Source organism: Leptonychotes weddellii, chromosome 5, assembly GCF_054177405.1.
Source record: "Leptonychotes weddellii isolate Sample4059 chromosome 5, ASM5417740v2, whole genome shotgun sequence".
In the NCBI taxonomy this organism is placed as follows: Eukaryota; Metazoa; Chordata; class Mammalia; order Carnivora; family Phocidae; genus Leptonychotes; species Leptonychotes weddellii.
The window spans coordinates 5,520,221-5,543,724 of NC_138373.1; the positions used below are offsets into that span (position 1 = coordinate 5,520,221).

The following is a 23,504-nucleotide window of genomic DNA, read 5'->3' on the forward strand; positions in this document are numbered from 1 at the left end:
AAAACAGGCTGAAGCACTGGAAGTCGGAATCTCCCAGAAGCAGGGGGAAAACAAGCCAAGACGGGAAATAAAAGAAAAAGAGGAGAGACTGGAACCGTCCAACCAGGGAGTCCAGCTCGGAGTAACAGGCACTTTAGCAAGAGCAAAGCAGGGAAACGGAGGGGAGGAGATCCCGTGAGCAGGAAAAAGCTGCTACTTCAGTGGACCCTTGTCGAGAGGGGCTCTTCTGGGAACTGGGGACTTGGCGAGGACAGGACAGCTCCCGAGTGCACAGGCCATGCAGGCCGGGGCCACAGGGGACGCAGGGAACTCGGGGGCAGGGAAGGACCCTGGGGGGAACGTGTGAGCAGACCCCAGAGAACAGAGGGAATAAGCTACGTGACAATCTCAGGACACTCTAGGCAGAGGGGACATGAAGGCAAAGGCCCGAGGCAGGCCACGGCGAGTGCAGCGGCCGGAGGGCAGAGGCCATGGGCCAGGCCTGGGTGCACCTGTGGGGTGTTAGCTAGGAGCTTGGGGTCAGGGGAGGACCGTCAGAGTCTCCAGAAAGCTGGCGGTGGCCTATGCAGGACAGTGAGAAACAGGGGGGTAAGGGGGGGCGGCAGAGGGGCCACAGGTGGTCTGGGCAGGGCTCTCTGCTGAGGACCACGGATGGATCTCTGGGAGGTGACAAGGGAGGAGGCGAGGGCGGGCTGGGCACCGAGGAAGGAGAAACAAGAAGCTAGTATGAGGGGGCCATCAGAGATTCGGGACCATTAGGTTTAGGAGGCTTTACAAGTCCCTAAGAAGAGCCCAGGACAAACAGGTGTGGTGTTGAGGGGAGCGAGGGGCGGGGTCCAGGCGCAGAGACGGAACCCAGGGCGCACTCAGGCAACCCCGGGACTGAGCCAGGGGCTGCTGATGCTCCAGGGTGAGGAGCACCCGCAAAGGGGACTGGCAGGAGGCAAACAGAGAGAGGGTGGTGGCCAGAACCAAGTAGAAAAAGTGCTTCGAGAATAGGGAGTGACCAACGATGTCAGGTGCTGCTGACAGAGCAGGACAGATGAAGGCCACAGAGTCATCGTGGGGTCGGGGGAGATGTAGGCCGGGGGGGAACCTTGACCAAGGAGCTTCAGAGGGCAGAAAAGTTTGCTGGGGAGAGTGGGGGAGGGGGTCTGGAGAGGAAGCGAAGGATGCGGAAGCAGGGCTGGGGATGCGCACAACTCTCGCGAGGGGTTCTGCTCCAAGGAGAACAGAGAAACAGGTCAGTGACTGAGGGAGTAGTTTTTAAAAAATTTGTGTTTTTCCTGGAATTTCTCATTGCTTTTCTTTTTACTTTGCTCTATTTGCCTTTAGTGCCTCCTTAAAGTGTAGACAGGGAGGGGATACAGTGTCCAGCGAAGGTCTGGGGGGCATGTTTGTTTAAGAAGGGAGTAGTTGTAGCGCATGCGTATGGAGATGAGACTGATTCGAGAGAAAGGAACATTCTGAGGAAATGAGATAGATGCGAACAACAGTAGGAGCAAGAGGACCTGGCTGCGTTGTGCGAGGGGCAGGGCCGCTCTTCTATGGGAACACACCTGGGCCATTCAGGGCCACACAGGGCATATGGGGCCCCACGGGTCTAGATGCTGGCAGACTGGATATTTGGTGGCAGTGAGGAAATACTCGCTACTTTGCTTCTGGGTCCTCAGTTAAAGTGAAGCAAAGTCAGCAGCTGAGAGGGAAGCTGGGCGGGAACGAGGGAGAGGTCTGAGGACACGTACAGGGGGGAGGCGAGAGAAGCATCGAGAGAAGCAGAGCATGGCTGCAGAGGCCGCTGAGACCTCCCGGAGGCTGGCGTCCCTAAGGGGGAGAGAGGCCAGCAGTGTGGCGCCCATCTTCCTCCAGCTACCCGCCACCGCTCAGCCGAGGCTCGGCAGCCCCAGGATGGGACTATTGGAGGTTTTGCTGGACAAGTGCAACAAATGGAAAGAGGAGCAAGGGAGTGATGATGGTGGTGGATTACATCTCAGCAGGAAGTAAGGAAGGGAAGGGGGGAGAAAAATAGAAAAGAGGCAGTAGACTCTGGATGATGGGTGGTCCTGGATGGAGCTAATTTACTTCTGGTGAAGGAAGGACTAAAATCAGGTTGTCATCAGACCACCCGCTCAGTGACACTAGGTGCTGGAAGACAGGGCAGCAATGTTTTCGAAGGTCTGAATGAAAATTACTTTCTTGGGGCGCCTGGGTGGCTCAGTCGTTAAGCTTCTGCCTTCGGCTCAGGTCATGATCCCAGGGGTCCTGGGATCGAGCCCCACATCAGGCTCCCTGCTCTGCGGGAGGCCTGCTTCTCCCTCTCCCACTCCCCCTGCTTGTGTTCCCTCTCTCGCTGTGTCTCTCTCTGTCAAATAAATAAATAAAATCTTAAAAAAAAAAAAAAGAAAGAAAGTACAATTACTTTCTTCCTAGAAGTCTATAAAAAAAGCAAACTATTAAAGTGCAAATTAACAGACCTTGGAAGATTCACCTCCCACAGGCCCTTTCTAAGAAAGCTACTTCAGGATATACTCCGGTAACATGAGGGAGTAAACCAAGGAAGAGGAAGCTATGGGATCCACAAATCAACGCTCTAACCTAGGAAAGCAGCAAAGGCCCATGACGATGATGGTGCAGAAGGCCCAGAGAACCACCAGTCAGGACTGGACAGTCCTGAGAGACACACAGAAGAAGCGGGCAAGTGGGGGGTGGCAAAAGATGAAGCTTAATAGGGCAATAAAGACAAAGCCTGTTTTTTTTTTAAAAAAAAAAAAAAGACAAATACGAAGAAATTCTTGGAAAAATTAAAATTTGTTCAAAAGGCTAAAATAAACTCTAGAATACCACTTAACACCTCAGAGAACAATATTTACATGGTCATATAATATAAACAATGTACTGATTTTCAACTCTTAAAAATAATAGGTAGAGGGCGCCTGGGTGGCTCAGTTGGTTAAGCGACTGCCTTCGGCTCAGGTCATGATCCTGGAGTCCCGGGATCGAGTCCCGCATCGGGCTCCCTGCTTGGCAGAGAGTCTGCTTCTCCCTCTGACCCTCCTCCCTCTCATGCTCTCTGTCTCTCAAATAAATAAATAAAATCTTTAAAAAAAAAAAAGATTAAAATATTTTAAAAAAAATAATAATAATAGGTAGAGAAGCACAGGCTACAGAACAGACTATGAACCTTCAACCTTGACGATGCAAAAGCATGCCAGATGCCAGGATGTAGGAGGTAAAGGGGGAAGGATTCCTGAAAGGGAAGTCAGGAGGACTTATGTCCTTTTTGCTTTTGAAAAAAGAGGTCAAGAGATCACGTCTCTAGTTGACAAACCAAAAATAATGGTGAAAACACAGTATGTAGAGTTACAAAGACAATGTAAGAAGATCTACAAATGGCAACAGCACCAAACTCGGAAGTGAGAGTATTAAATCAGATCCTCACCACAAGCATTACCCAGTCTGTGTCTATGACCATACATCCTGAAGTCAATGCATAATGTCTGAACTTGGCCAATTTAGTGACATAACGTTACCTATTAGAAGAGAGAGTTAAAAGAGCAAAAAAGGCAGTTGTCTCAAAGGTGTAAAGAGGTAAGATGGGAAATAACAGTTTTTCATTCTTCTATTTTTAAGATGATTTGCATGAATGATTTTGACCGAGTCACTTTGCAAAATTCCTTTGACACCAGTGCCCCGAAAGTCCTCTCCTAGGAAAAGCAAGGCTGCTTCGCTCCCAGATTGATTTCAGGAGCAGGTCCCTCGTGTTTCAGGTTCAGAGCTGCCAGATGAAGTGGGGGGATGGGGAGGGTGGTTGAAAAGTTGAAACCTATCTTTCCAAGAAGTAAATTCCAGATGAAGGAGATGTGCCTTCTGGTGGCTGTGACACAGCCTTGTTCCCAGGAGCACGGAAGGCCATGCGGGGGTCCTGACTGCCCCAGGACAAGCGCCCTCAAAAACCTCCCGTCCCGGCGGCCCAGAGCCCCGCGCAGTAGCAAGTGGGGCCACCCCAGCTCCTCACCTCGCCACTCCGCCATAATCCAAACCTTCTTCTCCCCGGAACTTCACCATCAGCCGCTTCTTCAGATCCTTCGGCCGCATCTTCATGATCTGGCGGTAAGACTCCTGCTCAGCAAAATGACAGTGTCAGAAGAACAGGTGGCATTCTTAAGAGTTATAGAAAGGTGAAAGGTGTCGGTGATGGAGCCTGAATCAGGATGCACATTCATTTAAATCCGAGTCTGATCTGGTTCCCATTCAGAGTGTTGATTCAGTGTCCCGTATGCAGCAGTTCGTCACCTGATCTCCCCAGGTCTCCCTCAGAAACGACAAGGCAGCCCGTGCCGGGCGAAACCGCACCGAAAGGACACACACACCCCCATTTTCAGCACAATCACTAAAGGCTTAAGAGCAAACATCCTCACTACAGCCCATGTTCTCCACACAATTTAATTTTAATGTGCCATACTAAGAATAGCTTATATATTTTAGTTTTTTTTTTTTTAAGATTTTATTTATTTATTTGCCAGAGAGAAAGAGAGAACCCACGGCGGGGGGGGGGGGCAGCAGGCAGAGGGAGAGAGTGAGGGAGGCTCCCTGCTATGCAGGGAGCCCGATGCAGGGCTAAACCTCAGGACCCTGAGATCATGACCTGAGCCGAAGGCAGACGCTCAACCAACTGAGCCACCCAGGCATCCCAACTTACATATTTTAACCAAAATGAAGACATCCCTAGAGGATCTGAAGAGTAAAAGAATTGAGCCTGTTTTTATATCTGAGGTGAAGAGTCACATGATTTGCACGGAGTCAAAAAAGCAAAAAAAAGGGTTTAAGTAAGACATACAGTAGCTTACCCAAAACACAGAACAGGTGGCCAGCCCAGCCTTCCCTCAGATTCAGTCTTTTGAGTGGAACTCGCTAAATGTTTGTAGATATTTTCAATGATAAGGCACTTAAGAATCTTTTCATTCTTTAAATGTAATTCAAGCTTTAGCACCCAAGAGGGAAAGAGGACACTGAGTGGAAATGATCTGGCAGCAACATGTCAATAATTCAGCACTTTCCTCTCCCCAGCAACCATTTAAGACTGCTCAATGGCCATTTTGGCCGATCTGTCCATGTCACCCAACACTGGCTGAGCTCGGGTGTCGAGCCTGGCCCTGGGCACTTACTCAGTGCCCATCACCGGGAAGATCTCATTGGGCTCCCTACAGCCCCCGGCCTCGCCCTCCGTGCCCCTCCCCCAGCCACTGCAGCCCAGTGGGGATCTGAGTTCAGTTCTTATCCAGTTGCCTTTGATCACTTCTGCCAGTGGTTCCACAAAGGCAGGCAGGATATGGCCCAAAGATCACTGAGATTTTACCTTCTGATCAGAGGGGTCGCCTGTTTAGTGGTCTTGATCCCACCGGGGAGCTGTATGATGGACAGAACCCTGATTTTCAGGAACCACCTGATCTTTCTATTTCCAGAAAACACATTAAAAATATGGTGGCCAGTTGGTCACTAAGCTTCTCTGAGGAGGTAAAGCCATTGGGTGAAACTCTGTGTAAGACAATATAAGGAATGATTGGTTCTAAAGAAACCATGCAGACTGCGGGAATATATAATCTGCACAGAGCAGATAAGAGGATTGACAGTATTTAGTACTAGTTTCCATATAAATCTCTTTATTTTCACTTCAGAAGTTCTTGAGCTTTTAAACTCCTACCTAAGCAGAAAATAGTCTCTCTGTGGCCATTCGTCCTGAAAGAGACCTACAATTTGCTGAGTAATAAAATCAAGACCTGAAGGGGCACCTGGGTGGCTCAGTCGGTGAAGCGTCTGCCTTCAGCTCAGGTCATGATCCCAGGATCCTGGGATCAAGCCCCACATCGGGCTCCCTGCTCAGCGGGGAGCCTGCTTCTCCCTGTCCTCCCCGCTCCTACTCTCTCTCGCTGTCTTTGTCTCTCTCTCAAATAAATAAAATCTTTAAAAAAAAAAATCAAGACCTGAAACACCAAACAGAAAGAACTCACTGTCTGTTAACAGGGTTGAACCATCTATGCCTCACTGCTGGTTGCACTGAATCCCATACCTCAAATATTTCTTCTCTGGATACTTCGATGCGGCAATGACCGGCTTGGGGTTGCTGAAGTGAAAGTTCGTGTCTGAGGACCTTCAGCTTCTGGACTAAATCTCTTTCATATCTCTGGGCAGGAAGCTCCTCGTCTTCCACAGAGCCCTCGCTGGGCAATGGCAGCGGCTGGCTGGGCTCCTTTAGTTGGCACTGGTGACTTGAGGAGAAGACAAGCATCAAGGTCACTCCAAAAGCAGCGGCCAAGGGAGCTGCAAGCAAGGGCCCCCCCATACCAAGCAACTGAGAGTTCGTTACACAGAACTTCAAGAAGAAATGTTCTCTCTGCTGACATAACCACGTACAAAGATACGTAAACACTGACAGTGTCCACCACTGGCCTAAATAGAGAAGTCTAGATGTGTCCTAAGTCACGAAGATACCCCAATTCCAAGCCACTGCTTATCCCACACATCCTCACTGCTGTAAATAAAAGCAGAAATTGCAATCATTTATCATGCATCTAGTATGTCTCTGAGAGACTGACTGATGCACTAGGAGATGCGCCTCGGTGGCTAGAATTGCCTGGAGCTGACACGAAAAATTTCACAAGCTGATTATCATAAAGGGGGCAAACAACGCGAGAGCAGTCTACTGGGAACCATTCCTCAGTTTCACAACCAAGACATTTCTAAGCCCACTCACAAAATTCCAGTAAAATCAAGGACTAGGAGGAGCAGAGGGATGAAGTGGCACTTCTGCCCCCAAGGTCAGCTGTCAATGAAAAGGGCTACGTGGGCTCTTACATTCTAGAGAACACGACAAGCCCGGGACACTGAACGTGGGATCCAAGGTAACTCCCAGTTCCAAGTTGTCCGGGAATGACGGGCACAGGAAAAGGCTCCGGTGAGGAGCATTGCCGACTACAGCAGCCCTCCTGGGTGGTGACGAGCAGGCACGAAGGAAAAGCCTCATTTCACTGCCCCTCGCTCTAAGGGCCATGCACTCCTCAGAGAGCCACGTGTGGAAGCTTCGAGAATGGAGCTAAGACTGCCCTTTGGGTGAATTTCATTGAGGCTGCAAGCAAGAAAAGGGGGCAACGATACAGCTCAGAACAGCTCACAGCTTACTTGAGAGCTTGAGATATGCACCTGTCCACCAATTGTTTATCATATTTTACTTAACTTATTCTCCACTAACACACAAGGCAGTAGATAAATTAAGAGAAATATTAGTAGAAAATATTACATTATAAATGTAAGAGGTCAACAAAGATTTTATGAAAGTCTTACTTCATGATGTGATGTAATCTTGGGTCTGTAAACTGAGTGGTTCGGTTATTATGATCTACAAAATATATTCTCCCCGAAACTGTACTTCTGACTTCCCAGCCTGGTGGCAGTGGTCCAAGTTCATCACAATTCACACTGTTAAGGTCTCTACCAAAATGGAAGATAACAGAGAGGTTTGTCCATCTGCGTGTGGAGGCATAAGACCAAAACTTCAGCGAGAGGAGCCACAGGAGTCCCTGATCAATGCGGCCATGGCCCAGTTTCACGAAGAGGGACAGTCAGGGTGCTGCTTACGCCAGACTCCCACCGAGTCCAGCCCTCTGTGCCGCAAGTGGCAACACCCGAGAGAGGAAAACAGAGCCCTCGGAGCCTCTAACCGCGATGCGGAACCTGGTCCACCCGGGGAAGAGCATTTCTTACACGAAGAGGGCCAAGTAGCGGGAAGCGGCTGACTGCTGTCGGAAAACTCTCTGAATTTACGAGCTAAATTAAATGCTCCAAGGTCACAGAGGTGTCTTCACTGAAAAGCTCCCAGAAGCCCGAGTGTAAAGCTCAAGGGGACACAGTAACATGCCTTCGAAATCTCTCAGTTCTGAGCAGGTGCGCCGGGAAGCGGCAACCTCATGCTTTTAGGGGGCTCTGATCCTAACCTCGCACTTAGTGATTTCAATACAGTCCAGTCACGTGGGAACACAACATCACTGACCAGGTCGCTTGTCTAATTAGCACAAAACCTGACGTTTCTTACAGTGGGGACTAAAGAGACACCTCATTCATTTGCAGGTAACATTTCCATTCTAATTATAGATAATGAATCTGAAATTCAACAGAGACTCGGAAAGTCAGCGACAGGAAGCTTGTTCTCAGATGAAACAAATTATGAATAGAAAGGAAATGAGCATTACTAAAAATGTTATTAGGTAGTAATGCTATTCTAAAACAAAACAAAACAAATTTTGAAAAGGAAAGCAAAACAAAGAAAAAAGAAAAGAAACAACTCCATTATGGGATGGGGGAGGGGTGGGGGTCTCTCTGACCTGGGCTCAGATGTATGGCCTTGTAGAAGGAATTCGTATAGAAAAGCTTCATCTCCCCCAGGAATGGTCCCCAAGGGACTGAGGCAATAGGGACAGTAAAGTAGAAGAGAGAAAGGGTAATAGAGTCTTTATATTTCCTTTGTAACGTTTTCTGATGGAAAATTTTCAGCACATACAAAAGTAGAGAGAGACCATTAATAACCCACTTCGACCATTACCAACTCACTGTCCACCTACTTCAAACACACCCCTATTCGCTCCCACCCCCAGCCCCGATTATTTGAAGCAAACCCCAGCCATCCTATCATTTCATCCATTGCTTATTTTTAGATGAAAATGACAGCAACACACCTTGAAGGGCTCATTGGTTTTTCAAGCAAGAGCACATCTGATTTCATCTAGGGGCAAGGGTCTTTCCAGTTACGTGAACTGATTTCAAGATCAGGCCTGCTCTCTCAAGGACCCACTTGTGTGCCAACAGCCGGTGCCCAGGTACCAAAAGGAGTCTCAAGGGGGCAGCAGAGCTGGGACTCCAACCCAGAGAGCCTGAGTCCAAGGCCCTGTGACTCATCCTCTCTGCGCTGCCAAGCTTCTTCCAGCCCAAGGGGTGCTATCAATCAGCAGAGGGGCGGCAGCGGGGCTGGGGGGAGGAAGTCCCCCCGAAACTGCTGGAGAAAGGGCTCTGACTGTGCCCAGTCTAGAAAACTCACCTTGGTATCCTAGGGTCGTGCCATGTGCTAACTCCAGTCTGTGTGTGCAAGAAGTAAACTTGGCCCTGCACCGTTGTTCTTTGCTCTGCGTGAGAAACCAGAGGCGGTGGTTAGTTAGGGTCAATTCCAAGAAGAGTTGTCCAAGAATCTTCTCAGCACAGAGCCTAAGCTTCCTCTGGGTTTTCTTTTGAATCACGGAGACGAGAGGACAGCGGTGAGCTTCTGCCGGACCAGCCCACTTCACAAGCCCTGTGCGCGTATTTGGGCGGCTCGCCCTGCTCCCCCCTGCAGAGCGGTGCTCCCCTTCCCCGGCCACACCCCATGAGGCGCTGGATGTGTATCCACCTGGGTACTGACCTCGCCCTGACCCCAGGCACCTCTGGCCGCTCTCATGTCTGCTATCATCTGCACCTCTCCATGACATTCCTCCTCCCCTGGGGCGGTCAGATGCTCCCGTTTCCCTCGTACCCAGCGCGGTCCTTCCCACATTCACATCACGGAGCGCCACAAGCACCCTCATCCAGCCCACACATCATCTTGCATTTTTTTTGGTCTTCATTTGCCTAAAATTCTCACACGATTGCTAAACTGGGAGAGTGGAGCAATTGCTGACAAATTCATGAGCTATCGCCACCTTCTTTACTTGTCCTTATTCTGACACAGCCGTCCTGTGGCACGGCTTTGCCAACGTCAGCAGTTAGGGCACAGATGAGTCCCTAAAAACGGCTTCAACGGGGAGCCACGGCAGTTGCCACGTGGGACAGCGGGGCAGATTCTCTCACCATAGCCTTCGGGCAGTTCTGGTGACTGGTGGCCGTGGGGTCGGTTCTGAGGCGTCTGGAGTGACCCCCGGACCTCGGGATTTCGGAGTCGCTGCGCCTGGAGTCTTTGATCTTGACTTGGGGACTCCACAAACCTGCAGTCCCCTCCCCCCGCAGCAGCAGCAGTACTGTCTGTGTAAGGGGCCGGCTCCTCCATGAAGCAGCTGAGTGGCCTTCCAGGCCCTGAGTCTTCATACACGGTTCTGGAAGGGAGAGGGGCACAGTGCACATGGGGACCCCAGTCCGAGACAAGCGCCTAAAAACCGACCGCGGTGCCCCCACACCCGCTTACTGTGCTTTCCCTCAATCGAGATGCCCCCAGTGCCTACTTGTACAAATTTTGTTCTGTCTTATTCAAACAGAAAGACAGACCTCTTCAGGAGGCACAAGCAGCCAAAGGAAGCCATATGTCAAGTGCCCCCAAGGCCAGGTGCAGGAAGCCATCCTCGGGGAGAGCTGAATGACTGAAAAACCCAACCTTGCACTCTAAGAAGCTCGTGAAATGAGATTTCATTTTTCTTGTTTAAAATCAAATCCAAATACTCCATTTTCCTTGTTACCTTACTTTGTAATAGAACTCCTGGTTATATAAAGTACTGCAGTGACTTTAAGTACTCTCTAACATACGTCTCTACCTCCTGAACAATTCTGAAGACAATTTACCTTAATAGGCTATTCCCTTCACAAGTATTTTTTAAAAACGTCTTACACCGAAAACTTTCAAACATATACAAATTGAGAGACTATCGCCATAACCACCCCCCCCAACAATGACCCGCTCCCAGCTACTCCTCCACTCTCCCCCCTCCACTGGATTATTTTGAAACCAATCCCAGAGTGACTGATTTCAACCTTAAATATTTCAGCATATATCTCAAGAAGATAAGGACTTCTTTCATAATCACAACTAAAAAAAAAAAAGGGACATTGGTTTTTTTAATATCATCAAATACCAGTGTCCAAATTTCTCCAGTCAGTAGTCTCATTTATCGGGATCTAAACAAGGTCCCCACACTGCATTTAGTAGGTATGTCTCTTAAGTCTCTGTTATTATTAATTTGTAGATTCCCCTCCTTTTTATTTCTCTTGCGATGTAGTTGTCGAAGATGGAGTTGTCTTCCATACTCTGCAGAGCGCCCCCTTTTGAATGCTGCTTAGGGCCTTCCCGGCGGGCTGGGCAGCACATTCCTCCATCCTCTGGATTTCCAAGAGGTGTGTTAATGTCAGATTACCTCTCTTTTGTGCTCTTTAAGCAACTATTAATGATTACTGCCCAGCTCCATTAAGGCATGGGGATCACAAAACTGTGACCGTGACCAGTGAGTTCTTAAGGTTTTGTTTTTTTTTTTTTAAAGTGTTTTAGGGCTTTTTTTTGCTCAGTGTTATGATAAACTCAAGAATTTTTGATATATTTGATGTGTTTTCATCCACTGTAGTTATAACTCTTAATGACGCTCAAACTCTTTGGCCAGTGAAAATCTCTTTCAATTGGATCCCGGGTCTTGTGGGCGCGACCCCACTAATCTGTACAGCCTCCTTTCTAAACAGGGAAACCGGACCCCGCCTGTATCCCAAAGTCTTTCCCTGCATGTCAAGCCGTCAGCACAAAGGTGCGAGGGCTACTTTCAGGAAGCACGAGAGCCCAAGGCAGCAGAGACGTGAGCGGGCACCACCAGGGGGATACGTACCCTTCGTTCTCTAAAAGTCCTCTGCAGTCTACCACAGAGCCTCCAGTGCCTATCCTGTCTCGTGTCTGTAAACTGACTAAAACAGAAAAGAACGTCTTGCGTTAAAATCCAGTGGCATTTCACACAATTGTCATACAGCGAGCCATTGCGAGTAACTTATGCAGAATATTATTATACAAAGCAAGGCACATATACATACAGAAACATATCTACTCCTAGGCTCTCAAGTATGAAGCATTTACTCCATGAGCTGCATGCCCCCGCATACTGCTTGGAACATTCCTGGTAAATATGGAGAAGGGGGTGCTGTGTTTTCACCCACCCCATAAAAATAACAGATTCCCAATAGTCGCTTCCTCTAAGTTACCTCATTTTTAAAGAAGATCTTTAATAAGGACACAGAGAGCACTTCCAGTATCTGCGAAGTCTAGATGAATTTAAATATTTATCCTCTATCCCTACTGTGAACAACAAAGACATTTATAAAGTTGCTTCTAGTCATTCGTTTTCCCCCTGGCACACCACTCCCCAGAGAAAAAGAAGTCACAAACAGAAAAGCATTAAGTGAGAACTTTCTCATTATATAACTTTCTCATATATATTATACGGTTTTCATGATGCGTACCCACTGTTCATTTGAGTCAAGTCTCTTCAAGACAATGCCCGAAAGATTTGGTGTCCTAACTCACTCTGGTATGCTGCTGAAATACTAGGTTTTCTCCGCCTCCTTGCAATGCATATAGTCAACATTGGAATTACCCTAAAATGCTAATAAGATGGGATGGATAACAGAACAAGCCACTTGACAGAGCGCTTCCAATGGGATATCTCCAGTCAAGGCTTGTAACTTTAGCACATTTGACTTTTTTTTTCCTCCTCCATACTTCAATCCTAACTCTATAAAATCCCTGTTACACGGAAGTCTTCCGAAGTCATCCTTGCTTTGTACATACATATACGATAGGTCTGCCCAGAGAAACTAGTTCTTAGCCTCGCATGTGTGGCCACCACTCTTATCATAAACGCTTGGAGGAGACAATGACAAATTAATCGTCCATGAATGAGGTGCTTAAAATTATATTTGAGACTATAACCCGAAATGTTTTCGGAGCCTAGTCGTTGTAACTCAACTTGGGATGGCGGGATGAAGGGAATTCGATAAAATAACAAGACCACACAAGATGAGCATTGTTAGTGCTGAAAAGATGGCCCTGGATGTGGCTTGTCCTTTGAAGTCTGTCACCATTGTCAGTGCCTGTGTGTGTTTTCTCGCTGATGAAGCGCTGAATGTTAAAGTCTGTAAAAGCGTCTCTTTATACAGATGAGAAAGTTCTTACCCACTATTTGGCCACGAACTGCATCAGTATCTGAGGGATTTAGTTTGCATAGATCCAAACGCTGGTCTGCAAACAAACAATTCAAAACTTAACCCAGGGAAATGGCAACTAGGGAGGAAGGCAGGAATTGTCTATTTCAGTATTCAAAAGGGAAAAAAAAAAAAAAAAGATGCCTCATAAGCCTTCTTCAGTTGTATTGAGAGGCAGGAAAGCATTTGGTTCTTACATCCGGTATCTTTTAATCTGCTGATGGCGTTGGAGAGCAGCCTCACGCAGCCCAGAAAGCCAGCCCCCTGCTTCTTGTGGATCTTCTTGTGGTTCCACACGCTGATGGTTATAGAATCCGTTTTCCCAACATACCTGAAAACAGGCAAACTCCTTTTTAATTGTCTTTCCGAATTAGGATAGCCCGCTGAGATTTAATCTGATTGACTTGTTAGTACAAAAGAGTCCTCTTCACGTAATGGGGGCTCTCTAGTCCGCATCTGACAGGCACTCAATAAATACACATTGACTCACTTCAATGGTCTGGGAGGACTACAGCCAGTTACGGAAGACGCAAATGGACCTAACTATATCGTGATGATAATATGAGAACAGAGATTTGCTATATTTGCACAGTTCCAAAGAACAATGAGAGGACTCCTAAATTCCCACTAATCAGGCTTTAATGTAGAATACCAGTTTGCACCAAGGGCTACTTAGAAACCCTCAGACCCACCCAAAGCACCCTACAGAGCACTAACTCAGACATCACACCCCCACCTACTCTCCATGCAAATCAACCAGAGGGCAGCTTTCTGGATGAGGAGTGACCACCACCTTCCAAGTCACTTGGGATTCTTGAGGGTAACTGCAATGAGTCTTGGAATCCAGTTACTAAAAATCCCACCCAAACTCCGTGCAATCTGTATCATACAAAACCAAGAATCACTCCAGTTTCCTTCAATGAAAATTTCTCAGCAGCGACACGAAAATGTAGGTGGATATAAAACAGTGGTTTTCAAGCTGCAATCCATTTTAGGAATGAAGGTAAGAAATTGTCTGATGGTTGCATAGGCTGAAAGAGATTCAACCATACCAAACTATATTTACTCTTGTAGAAGATCTACTTGTACTAAAAAGTGGCATTTTAAAAGATGGAAATATATAGAACACATATTTGCATAATAAATTTTATTTATTATTATTATTTATTTGCATAATAAAAGATTTTATTCGCAAGTAATCTCTACACCGAACATGGGGCTCGAACTCACAACCCCGAGGTCAAGAGTCTCATGCTCCACCGACTGAGCCAGTCAGATGCCCCCAAAATAATGCATTAACTAATTAATTAATGTCTGCCTTCAGCTCAGGTCATGATCCTGGGGTCCTGGGATCAAGTCCCACATTAGGTTCCCTGCTCAGAGGGAGCCTGCTTCTCCCTTTACTCTTCTCCCCCACTCATGATCTCTCTCATTCTCCCTCTCTCAAATAAATAAAATCTTAAAAAAAAAATAAAGCCCTACAACCAGGTTTAGAGTTTCACTGGAAAAGACAAAAAACAAAAAAGAGTAGCATATAGAGGACCTGAACCATGGCCCCTTTTTTCCTGTTAGCATGGCCAGGAGATAGAAAAGTTTGAAAACCACAGTAATGGAAGCAAACCATAAAAATCCATGAAAATGTCAAACATAAGAACTTCCAAGTATACGGATTCTAAAATTAGGCAGTATGTATCCATTTGGCCATCCACTTTTGTTATCAATAAGAAATTAGTAAATCATTTTTATCTTTATTATTAAATGCTTCTCTTAAAAGCTAGATACCCTACTTTCCTGGGGCTCCCCAAATGGCTTATAGAATATTCGACTCACAGATCGTAGTGCTGGTTCCATTTGGGGTCCAACGTGTTTTTCACAGTGTCCGTTGAGTGGCACTGCCCAGATCCGTCCACCACAATCTTTGCAAAGGGATCAGGGAGTCCTAGAGGAGAGGGGACAGCCACACCTGGATGAGACTACAGATCCATCCAAGGGACACAGAACATGGTCTTACAGGCTACAGAGAGCTTCAAGATCATCTAATTTAGTGAAGATTACCCTGGTGCATTTTACTCTCTAATTTAGGGTTAGTTTGATCAGCAAAATAAGTTATTGCTAGTTAGCTTCCTAAGAGAGGCAACTCAGTACGACAGCACTCGCAGATTTTTAGAGGCTAGAAAACGATAAAAAATAGGTTTAAGTTCAAAATTTCCTTTCTGATGATCACTAAGTGTGCTAACTAAATGGAAGAAAAGGGGTCTATAATTAATTGTATTTAAACTTTCTAAAAAATAATACCTAGAAATCTTGTTTACTGATCTTTGTCTAGTTTATCTACGGACACGAGTGTTCACCAAGTCTTAATCAGGTAGGTTCCTAAAGGCTGGCGTTATGAATCACACGGATTTATACAATCCGAGAGGTGGCAACGTTAGGGCTTTAAAGATACACCTGGATGGGGGCCACTACTCCCGAGCTTCCTAGCTACTTGAATAAAGCCTGTAAGCCTAAGTTTAAAGTGTGAATAATACCACTTAAGAACTGAGCAGCACTCTTGTGAGGATCAGAAAAAGTGAAAAATTCATGCTACAGGCACCTACTTTATAGTAAGTGAATTTTTTTGAGTTAAGGGGTGATTTCTTCCTGCAGAGAAGGATCCTCTCATTCTATCTTTTCCACTTTTATTTTTTTTTACACTTCCTTTCATTATGAGGCTTTCAAAATGTGATTTAATTTCTAAAATGTGACTAACAATTTGACTCAAACCCAGCTATTTTATAGAAGAAATGTCTTGTGTGTATTTGAGCTGAGAGCACTTCATCCAGCAGAAAGCAATGTATTCATGGGCGGAAAGAGAGAAAACAGGGTGTGGCCAGAACAGGGAATGAGAGAGACCGTGTTCTTATATGAGTTATTAACTCTGTGCCTAGCAGCTAAGGAGCCTCTGCATTGTAGTCAACTTGGAAATGAAGCTGGTCAGAGCATGGATCTATTCGGCAAAGGGCAGAACTCTTCCAGGGAACATACCCAGGGGTTTTTAAAAAGTTTACATTGCAAAAGACATGTGAGGAATATTAATATTGTAAGAGAGCAAAAGCGGGTGTGTACTTACTGAAGAAGTCTTTCTTTGCAAGGTTCTTGGCACATAATACTGAAAACAAACAGAAATCTAGGGTTAGCATTTATGGAGAAGATGTTCAGCACAACTAGTTGCTGTGGACTGGACTGTGTTGCCCCCTCCCCTAACTGGCCCCCAATTAATGTCAAAGCCCTAACCCCAATGTGATGGCATTTGGAGGTGGGACCTTTAGGAAGTGCTCAGGTTTAGATGAGGTCATCAGGGTGGGGCCCTCGTGGTGGGATTAGTGCCCTGACAAGAAGAGAGCCTAAAGCTTGCTCTCGTTCTGCTCTCCATGAGAGGACACAGCAAGATGGTGGCCATCTCTATGCCACAAGAGGGCTCTCACCAAGACCCACATCTGCCAGCGCCTTGATCTTAGGCTTTTCCAGCCTCCAGAACTGTGAGAAATAGATGTTATTTAAGCCATGTAGCCTATGGTATTTTGTTACAGCAGCACAAACGACTGAGACACAAGTCTACATTTGCAATGGGAAAACAAAATCTAGAAATTATCTCTGCCAATGATTATCTTTCAAGTTTAGTACTACACTAAACAAAAAACCTGACAACTAGAAAGTATTTTCTCCTCCAATTGGGAATCAACTGTAACAAATATGTTTTAATTTAAACTTTAAATGTTAAACATACAGAGATAAATTTATCAATATGCTCTTACAACTGCACAGGATCACACGAATGCCAATTCAAATTAAGACCTACAATATTTGGGGCACCTGGGTGGCTCAGTCGTTAAGCATCTGCCTTTGGTTCAGGCCATGATCCCGGGGTACTGGGATCGAGCCCCACATCAGGCTCCCTGCTCAGCGGGAAGCCTGCTTCTCCCTCTCCCACTTCCCCTGCTTGTGTTCCCTCTCTCGCTGTGTCTCTGTCAAATAAATAAATAAATAAAATCTTTAAAAAAAAAAAAAAAAAGACCTACAATATTTACCTTATAGCTACTGCTAACAGCAACGAAAGGAACTGCACTTTGGACATTCAGATAAATAACACAATTTTGCAAATGCTAGATAACAGAAAGCAAGGGAGAAGATAGAAAATATGGGGCCACCATTAAGTGTTGTGAAACATAAATGAAAAAATGCATATTAAGAATTTAGCACAGGGGCACCTGGGTGGCTCAGTCAGTTAAGCGTCCTTGGTTTCAGCTCAGGTTATGATCTCAAGGTCATGAGACGGAGCCCATCGCTGGGCTCCATGCTAAGAGTAGAGATTCTCTCCCTCTCCCTCTGCCCCTCCCGATCATGCTCTCTTGCTCGCTCTCTAAAATAAGTAAATCAATCCTAAAAAAAAAAATAATTTAGCACAATGCTGGCATATAGAAAGAATATAATAAATGTTATTATTACTTTAATAACGAGGTGGCACCAGGTACTGTGAAGAAATTTTGTCACCAGCTCTGTTACATGATTAAAGCTACCATCGCAAGGGAAAATACACCAATGTCACTTTTCCAGCACTTCACAAATTTTGCCAATTTTTAAGAATATAGTGTTTTATGACAAACATTATTTTATGTATATTCATGTATATTGTTCTGCAAACTTTTCACTCAGTATATTTTTATGCAACAGCCTTATCAGATATAATTCATATACAATTCATCTATTTAAAGCATACGATTCAATGGTTTTTAGTATATTCACAGGGTCACACAACCACTGCAATCAATTTTAAAACATTTTCCTCATCCCCCAGAAGAGATTCCATACCCATTAGCTGTTACTCAACTACCCCTCACCTTACTCCTAGGCAACCACTAATCTCCTTTACGTCTCTGTGGATTTGCCTTCTGGAGAGTTCATATCAATGGAATCATACTGTATGTGGCATTTTGTGACTGGTTTCTTCTGCTGTGCATGTTTCTAAAGTTCACCCATATTGTAGCATGAATCAGTACCTCGTTCCTTTTCGTAACGGATACCCCATCGTACGGACAGACCGCATTTTCTTGATCCATTCATAAGCTCAGAGACATCTGGACTGTTTCCAGTTTTTGGCTATTATGAATGATGCTGTACAGGCTGTGGTGTAGACCTCGATTTTCTTTCTCTTGTTGGGAACCTCTGAGGCATTACATCTAACATTTTGAGCAAGTGCCGGACAGTTTTCCACAGCATCTGCACTATTTCATTGTCCCACCAGCAGCGTCTGAGGACTCCGATTTCTCCACACCCTAGTACTTGTTAATGTCGGTCTCTGTGGTTTTAATTTGCATTTCTCTGATGACTAATGACTTGGAGCATCTTTTCATGTGCTTATTAGCTATTGGTAAATCGTCTTTGGAGAAATTTCTATTTAAAATTTTTTGCCTGGGGCGCCTGGGTGGCTCAGTCGTTAAGGGTCTGCCTTCGACTCAGGTCATGATCCCAGGGTCCCGGGATCGAGCCCCGCATCTGGCTCCCTGCTTGACCGGAAGCCTGCTTCTCCCTCTCCCAATCCCCCTGCTTGTGTTCCCTCTCGCTGTGTCTTTCTCTGTCAAATAAATAAATAAAATCTTTAAAAATAAAATTTTTTTGCCCTTTTTTTAATTGGGTGATTTGCCCCATTCTGTGAGAATTCTTTATTCTAAATATATAGATATCTATAGATAAGATATTCTCATCAGATATAGGATTTGCAAATATTCTCCCACTCTGTGGGTTTTCACTTTCTTGATGGTGTTCTTTGAAGCAACAAAGTTTTTAATTTTGAGAAAAGTCCAATGCATCTATTTTCTTTGGTTGCTTGTGCTTCTGGTGTCATGTTTAAGAAGGCTTTGCCTAGGGGCGCCTGGGTGGCTCAGATGGTTAAGCGTCTGCCTTCGGCTCAGGTCATGATCTCAGGGTCCTGGGATCGAGCCCCGCATCGGGCTGCCTGCTCAGCGGGAGGCCTGCTTCTCTCTCTCCCTCTACTACTCCTCCCTGCTTGTACTCTCTCACTCTCTCTGTCGAATAAATAAAATCTTTTAAAAAAAAAAAAAAAAAGAAGGCTTTGCCTAACCAATGGTGTTAGAGATTTACTCCTATATTTTCTTCTAATGGCTTTAATACTTTTAGCTTTTTTACACTTTTAACTAGACATTTAGCCTATGATCTATTTTGAGTGTGATGTGAAGAAGGGGTCCAAGTTCATTCCTTGGCAGGTGGATATCCAGTTGTACCAGCACAATTTGTTGACAAGACTATTCTTTCCTGGGTGCCTGGGTGGCTCAGTCAGTTAAGCGTCTGCCTTTGGCTCAGGTCATGATCCTGGAGTCCCAGGATCAAGTCCCGCATCAGGCTCCCTGCTCAGCGGGGAGTCTGCTTCTCCCTCTGACCCTCCCCCCTCCCATGTGCTCTCTCTCTCTCTCTCTCATTCTCTCTCTCAAATAAATAAATAAAACCTTTAAAAAAAAAAAAAAAAGACTATTCTTTGCCCATTGACTTGTCTAGACCCTTGCTAAAAATTAATTCCCTGTAAATGTGAGAGCTCATTTGTGGTCCTTCAATCTATTCCACTGATCTGTATGTCTCTCCTCATGCCATGATCACACTGTCTTGATTACTGTCTTAGTCTGTTCAGGCTACTATAACAAAATACAATAATCAGGTAGCTTATAAACAGCAAACATTTACTTCTCACAGTTTTGAGTTTGAGATCAGGATGCCAGCACAGTTTGGTGGGTAGGCAGACTTCTTATAAATCCTCAGCAGAAGGGGCTAGGGATCTCTCTGGAATCTCTATTATAAGATCCTAATCCCATTCATCAAGGTTCCACCTCATGACTTAAGTTCCCCCAAAGGCCCCACCTACTAATACTGCCTCCTTTTGGGGGGAGGGGCACAAAATTCAGACCATAGTAATTACCATAGCTTTGTAGTAAATTTAGAAATTAGGAAGCATGAGTCCTCCAACTTTGTTCTTTTTCAAGATTGTTTTAGCTATTCTGGATCTGTCAAATTGTCATGAATTTTATGATCAGCTTGTTAATTTGGGGGAGAAGGGGAGAGCCAGCCTGGAGTTTAATAAGGATTTCACTGAATCTGCAGGAAACGTGGAGAGTAGTGTCATCCTAACAATCTTAAATATTCTACTCCATGAAGATGGGATGCCACCCCCCCATTCATTTAAGTCAAAGTTCTTTAACTTTGTTTTGTAATTTTCAGAATATAAGTTCTGTATTTCTTTTATTAAACATATTTCTAAGTATTTTAATCATTTAAAAAATTTTTTAATTTATTTGTTAGAGAGAGAGAGAGAGAGAGCATGACAGGAGGGGAAGAGGCAGAGAGAGAGGGAGAAGCAGACTTCCCACTGAGCAGGGAGCCTGATGTGGGGCTTGATCCCAGGACCCTGAGATCATGACCTGAGTGGAAGGCAGATGCTTAACCGACTGAACCACCAGGTGCCCCCCCTAAGTACTTTAATCTTTGGGATGCTATTGCAAATGGAACTGTTTCCTTAATTATATTTTCAGATTATTCATTTCTAGTGTACAGAAATACAATTGATTTTTGTATATTCAACTTGTATCTTGAAACTTTGTTGAACTCATTTATTAGCTCTAATACTTTTATTATTTTGAATTTTCTGTATAAAGATCATACCACCTGAAGATATAGTTTTACTTCTTCCTTTCCAATCTGGATGTTTTGGGTTTGTTTGGTTTCTTTTAATTTCTCATGCCTAACTAATTTCTCATGCCCACTACCTCCAATACAATCCTGAATAGCAGGGGTGGGCATTTAATCTTGGTCCTGATCTCAGACTTTCAACCATTGAGTATGATGTTAGCTGGGCGGGGGGAGGTGGTTTCGTAGATGCCCTATACTTGGCTTGGGAAGTTTCCTTCTGTTCCTAGTTTCTTGAGTGTTTTTATCATGAAGCACTGTTAGATTCTGCCAAATACTTTTTCTGCATCTACTAAGATGATCACTTAGTGTTTGTCCTGTATCCATTGGTATGATAGAGTACATTGATTTTCAGATGGTAAACCAACCCTGCATTCTGAGATAAATTCTACTTGGTTATGGTGCATAATCTTTTTATGTCCTGCTGTATTCAGTTTGCTAGTAATATGTCAAAAAATTTTTGTCTATATTCATAATGGATATCGGTCTATAGATTTCTTTTTTTAATCGGGGTGATATTGACTTCATAAAATGGGTTGAGAAGTGTTCACTCTTGTTCTTTTTTTTTTTTTTTTAAGTCAAGAAATGGTATTTATTTTTCTTTAACATTTAGTAGAAGTTGCCAGTAAGCCACCTAGGCCTGAGCTTTACCTTGTGGAAAGTGTTTTCAATTACTAATCCAATCTCTTTACTTTTTATAGGTCTACTCAGATTTTTTCATTTCTTCTTGAATCACCTTTGGTAGTTTGTGTCTTTCTAGAAACTTGTCAATTTCACTTCGGTTATCAATTTGTTGGCATACAGGTGTTTACAGTATCCCCTGATAATCCTTTTTATTTCTATATAGTCAGTAGTAATATCTTCCCTTCATTATAATATTTATGGCTTTCTTTCCCAAGGAATGGACACACACACACTTTCTCTCTCTTTAGTCTCTTTCATGGATAGATCATAATTTATTACAGCTCCTGCTACTGTTTTGTTTCTGTAATTACAAAAGTAATACTTACAAAAAATGAAAACTTGGAAATGTGTAAGTAGAAAATTTATGACCCTGAAATCTCGTCATTAATTCTTTGCTTAGGATTCTCCTGGCTACTTTCACATGCTTAGTATTCCCACTGAACTTTAGAATCATTTTGAGAAGTTTAAAAAAATTACTTAATAAATAAATTGGAGGGAATTTATCCCTTTACAATACTGAGTATTCACATTCTTGAATGTAGTACATTGATCAATTCTTCTTTAATGCTCTTAAGTGAGGTTTTAAAGTATTTCATAAAAGTTTCCCACAATTTTAATTGGGTTTATGCTTAAGTGATTTTTGGTAATATTGTGAATGGGAATGTTCCTTTCACTGCATTTTCTGTTACTTGGATATAGGCAAGCTATTAATTTTCTTACATTAATTTAAAATCAGCCATCTTTTTCAACTCTCTTCAAATGGACCTGCGATGTTGTTTCCTTCAACTTCTCTTTTCTTTCCCCCAGTGTGAATGTCTCAAAGGCTCTCACATCAAACTCAAATGTCCAAAACTAAAGCTGAATTCTTCCCACTCTGCCTAAAAACCTGGTCCTCTCCCAGGATCCATTACTTCAGAGATCATCAGCTACACCCATCAGTTGCACAAGCCAGAAATCTATGTGTCATGCTTTTACTTCTCAATCTCTCTCAAATGTCTTGACTCCTCACCATCTCCACCCTTGTTCAAGTCCCCAACATCAGCCGTCACCTAGTAACCTTTTCAAAATTTAAATCTCCTGCCTCCTTCCACACTGGCTTCCCACTGCAAAACTCCAGCCCTGTCATGCTCTAACCCCGACCTACCTCACCTCTTCAGCCTCAAACATTATCCACTAGCTCCCGGCCCTCGTTTTTCTAAGGTGCTGGTGCTGGGCTGCTTTTGACTGGAAGAATTCTGCTCACATCCCAAAAAGATGAATCTATGTTCATATTTACAAGACACAATGCTTTAATTTAAGGCTCATTCCAGTGGAATTTGATTACATCATAAAGTGGACACTGTGGACATCAATAGTGTCAGCAAAGATAACCTTGCCTCCATTTTGTGCTAAGATCATTTAGGGCCATACTGAATCTGGTTTGGTTAAGGGAATTATGATTTCTCCTACTAGAGTAATTCTGTAATCTTGTCCACTCTAGGAGATAAAATGATAAAGTATAATTTATCACAGGGTAAAATCCCACTCTATCCAGAGACACCAATTCTGAGTGAGCTTCTGAGGATACAACAATTAACAGAAAATGAAGCCTATTTCTCTCAGCGTAGACCACTGCCTGGTTGCTTCGACTCCAACTTTCAGGTGCCCCTCCACTTTGGACACATCATGTTTCTTACATCCCATGATTTCATAATCACATGCCAGAATTTCCTAATGTTGGGGATAAGTAAGAGCAAATTACATAGTGCTCACTTTGCATCTGAAAATACATGGGAGGGAAGCGCTAACTTGAGGTAGATTCAGTTAGTAAGACAACCTCTTTACCAGGTCCTCGACAAAAGCAGTTTCCCGAAAACACTACTTGTGGTTTCCCCCACCCCCCGGGACAAGCCACAGTGGCACAAATTTAGTACTTTATGATAATAATCAACTGAAGAGGGCGCCTGGGTGGCTCAGTTGGTTAAGCGACTGCCTTCGGCTCAGGTCATGATCCTGGAGTCCCTGGATCGAGTCCCGCATCGGGCTCCCTGCTCGGCAGGGAGTCTGCTTCTCCCTCTGACCCTCCCCCCTCTCATGTGCTCTCTCTCATTCTCTCTCTCTCAAATAAATAAATAAAATCTTTAAAAAAAAAA

The 23,504-nt window shown here is 44.5% G+C and overlaps 1 protein-coding gene across 5 annotated transcripts in view; it reads right to left on the reverse strand.

The window, feature by feature from the left end:
- SMURF1 (SMAD specific E3 ubiquitin protein ligase 1) overlaps positions 1-23,504 on the reverse strand; it is a 105,169-nt gene that overhangs the window by 15,258 nt on the left and 66,407 nt on the right. For 4 of the 5 annotated variants that reach the window (XM_081819321.1, XM_081819318.1, XM_081819319.1 and 1 more), the window contains exons 2-11: positions 16,070-16,108; positions 14,791-14,899; positions 13,158-13,291; positions 12,932-12,997; positions 11,595-11,670; positions 9,868-10,109; positions 9,086-9,170; positions 7,339-7,485; positions 6,068-6,266; positions 4,016-4,119 (exon numbers count right to left, since the gene is read on the reverse strand). In XM_081819321.1, the coding sequence (XP_081675447.1) occupies positions 4,016-4,119; positions 6,068-6,266; positions 7,339-7,485; positions 9,086-9,170; positions 9,868-10,109; positions 11,595-11,670; positions 12,932-12,997; positions 13,158-13,291; positions 14,791-14,899; positions 16,070-16,108 (1,201 nt within the window). The remainder of the gene's footprint in view (positions 1-4,015; positions 4,120-6,067; positions 6,267-7,338; positions 7,486-9,085; positions 9,171-9,867; positions 10,110-11,594; positions 11,671-12,931; positions 12,998-13,157; positions 13,292-14,790; positions 14,900-16,069; positions 16,109-23,504) is intronic. The other variant, XM_081819320.1, reaches the window with a different exon arrangement.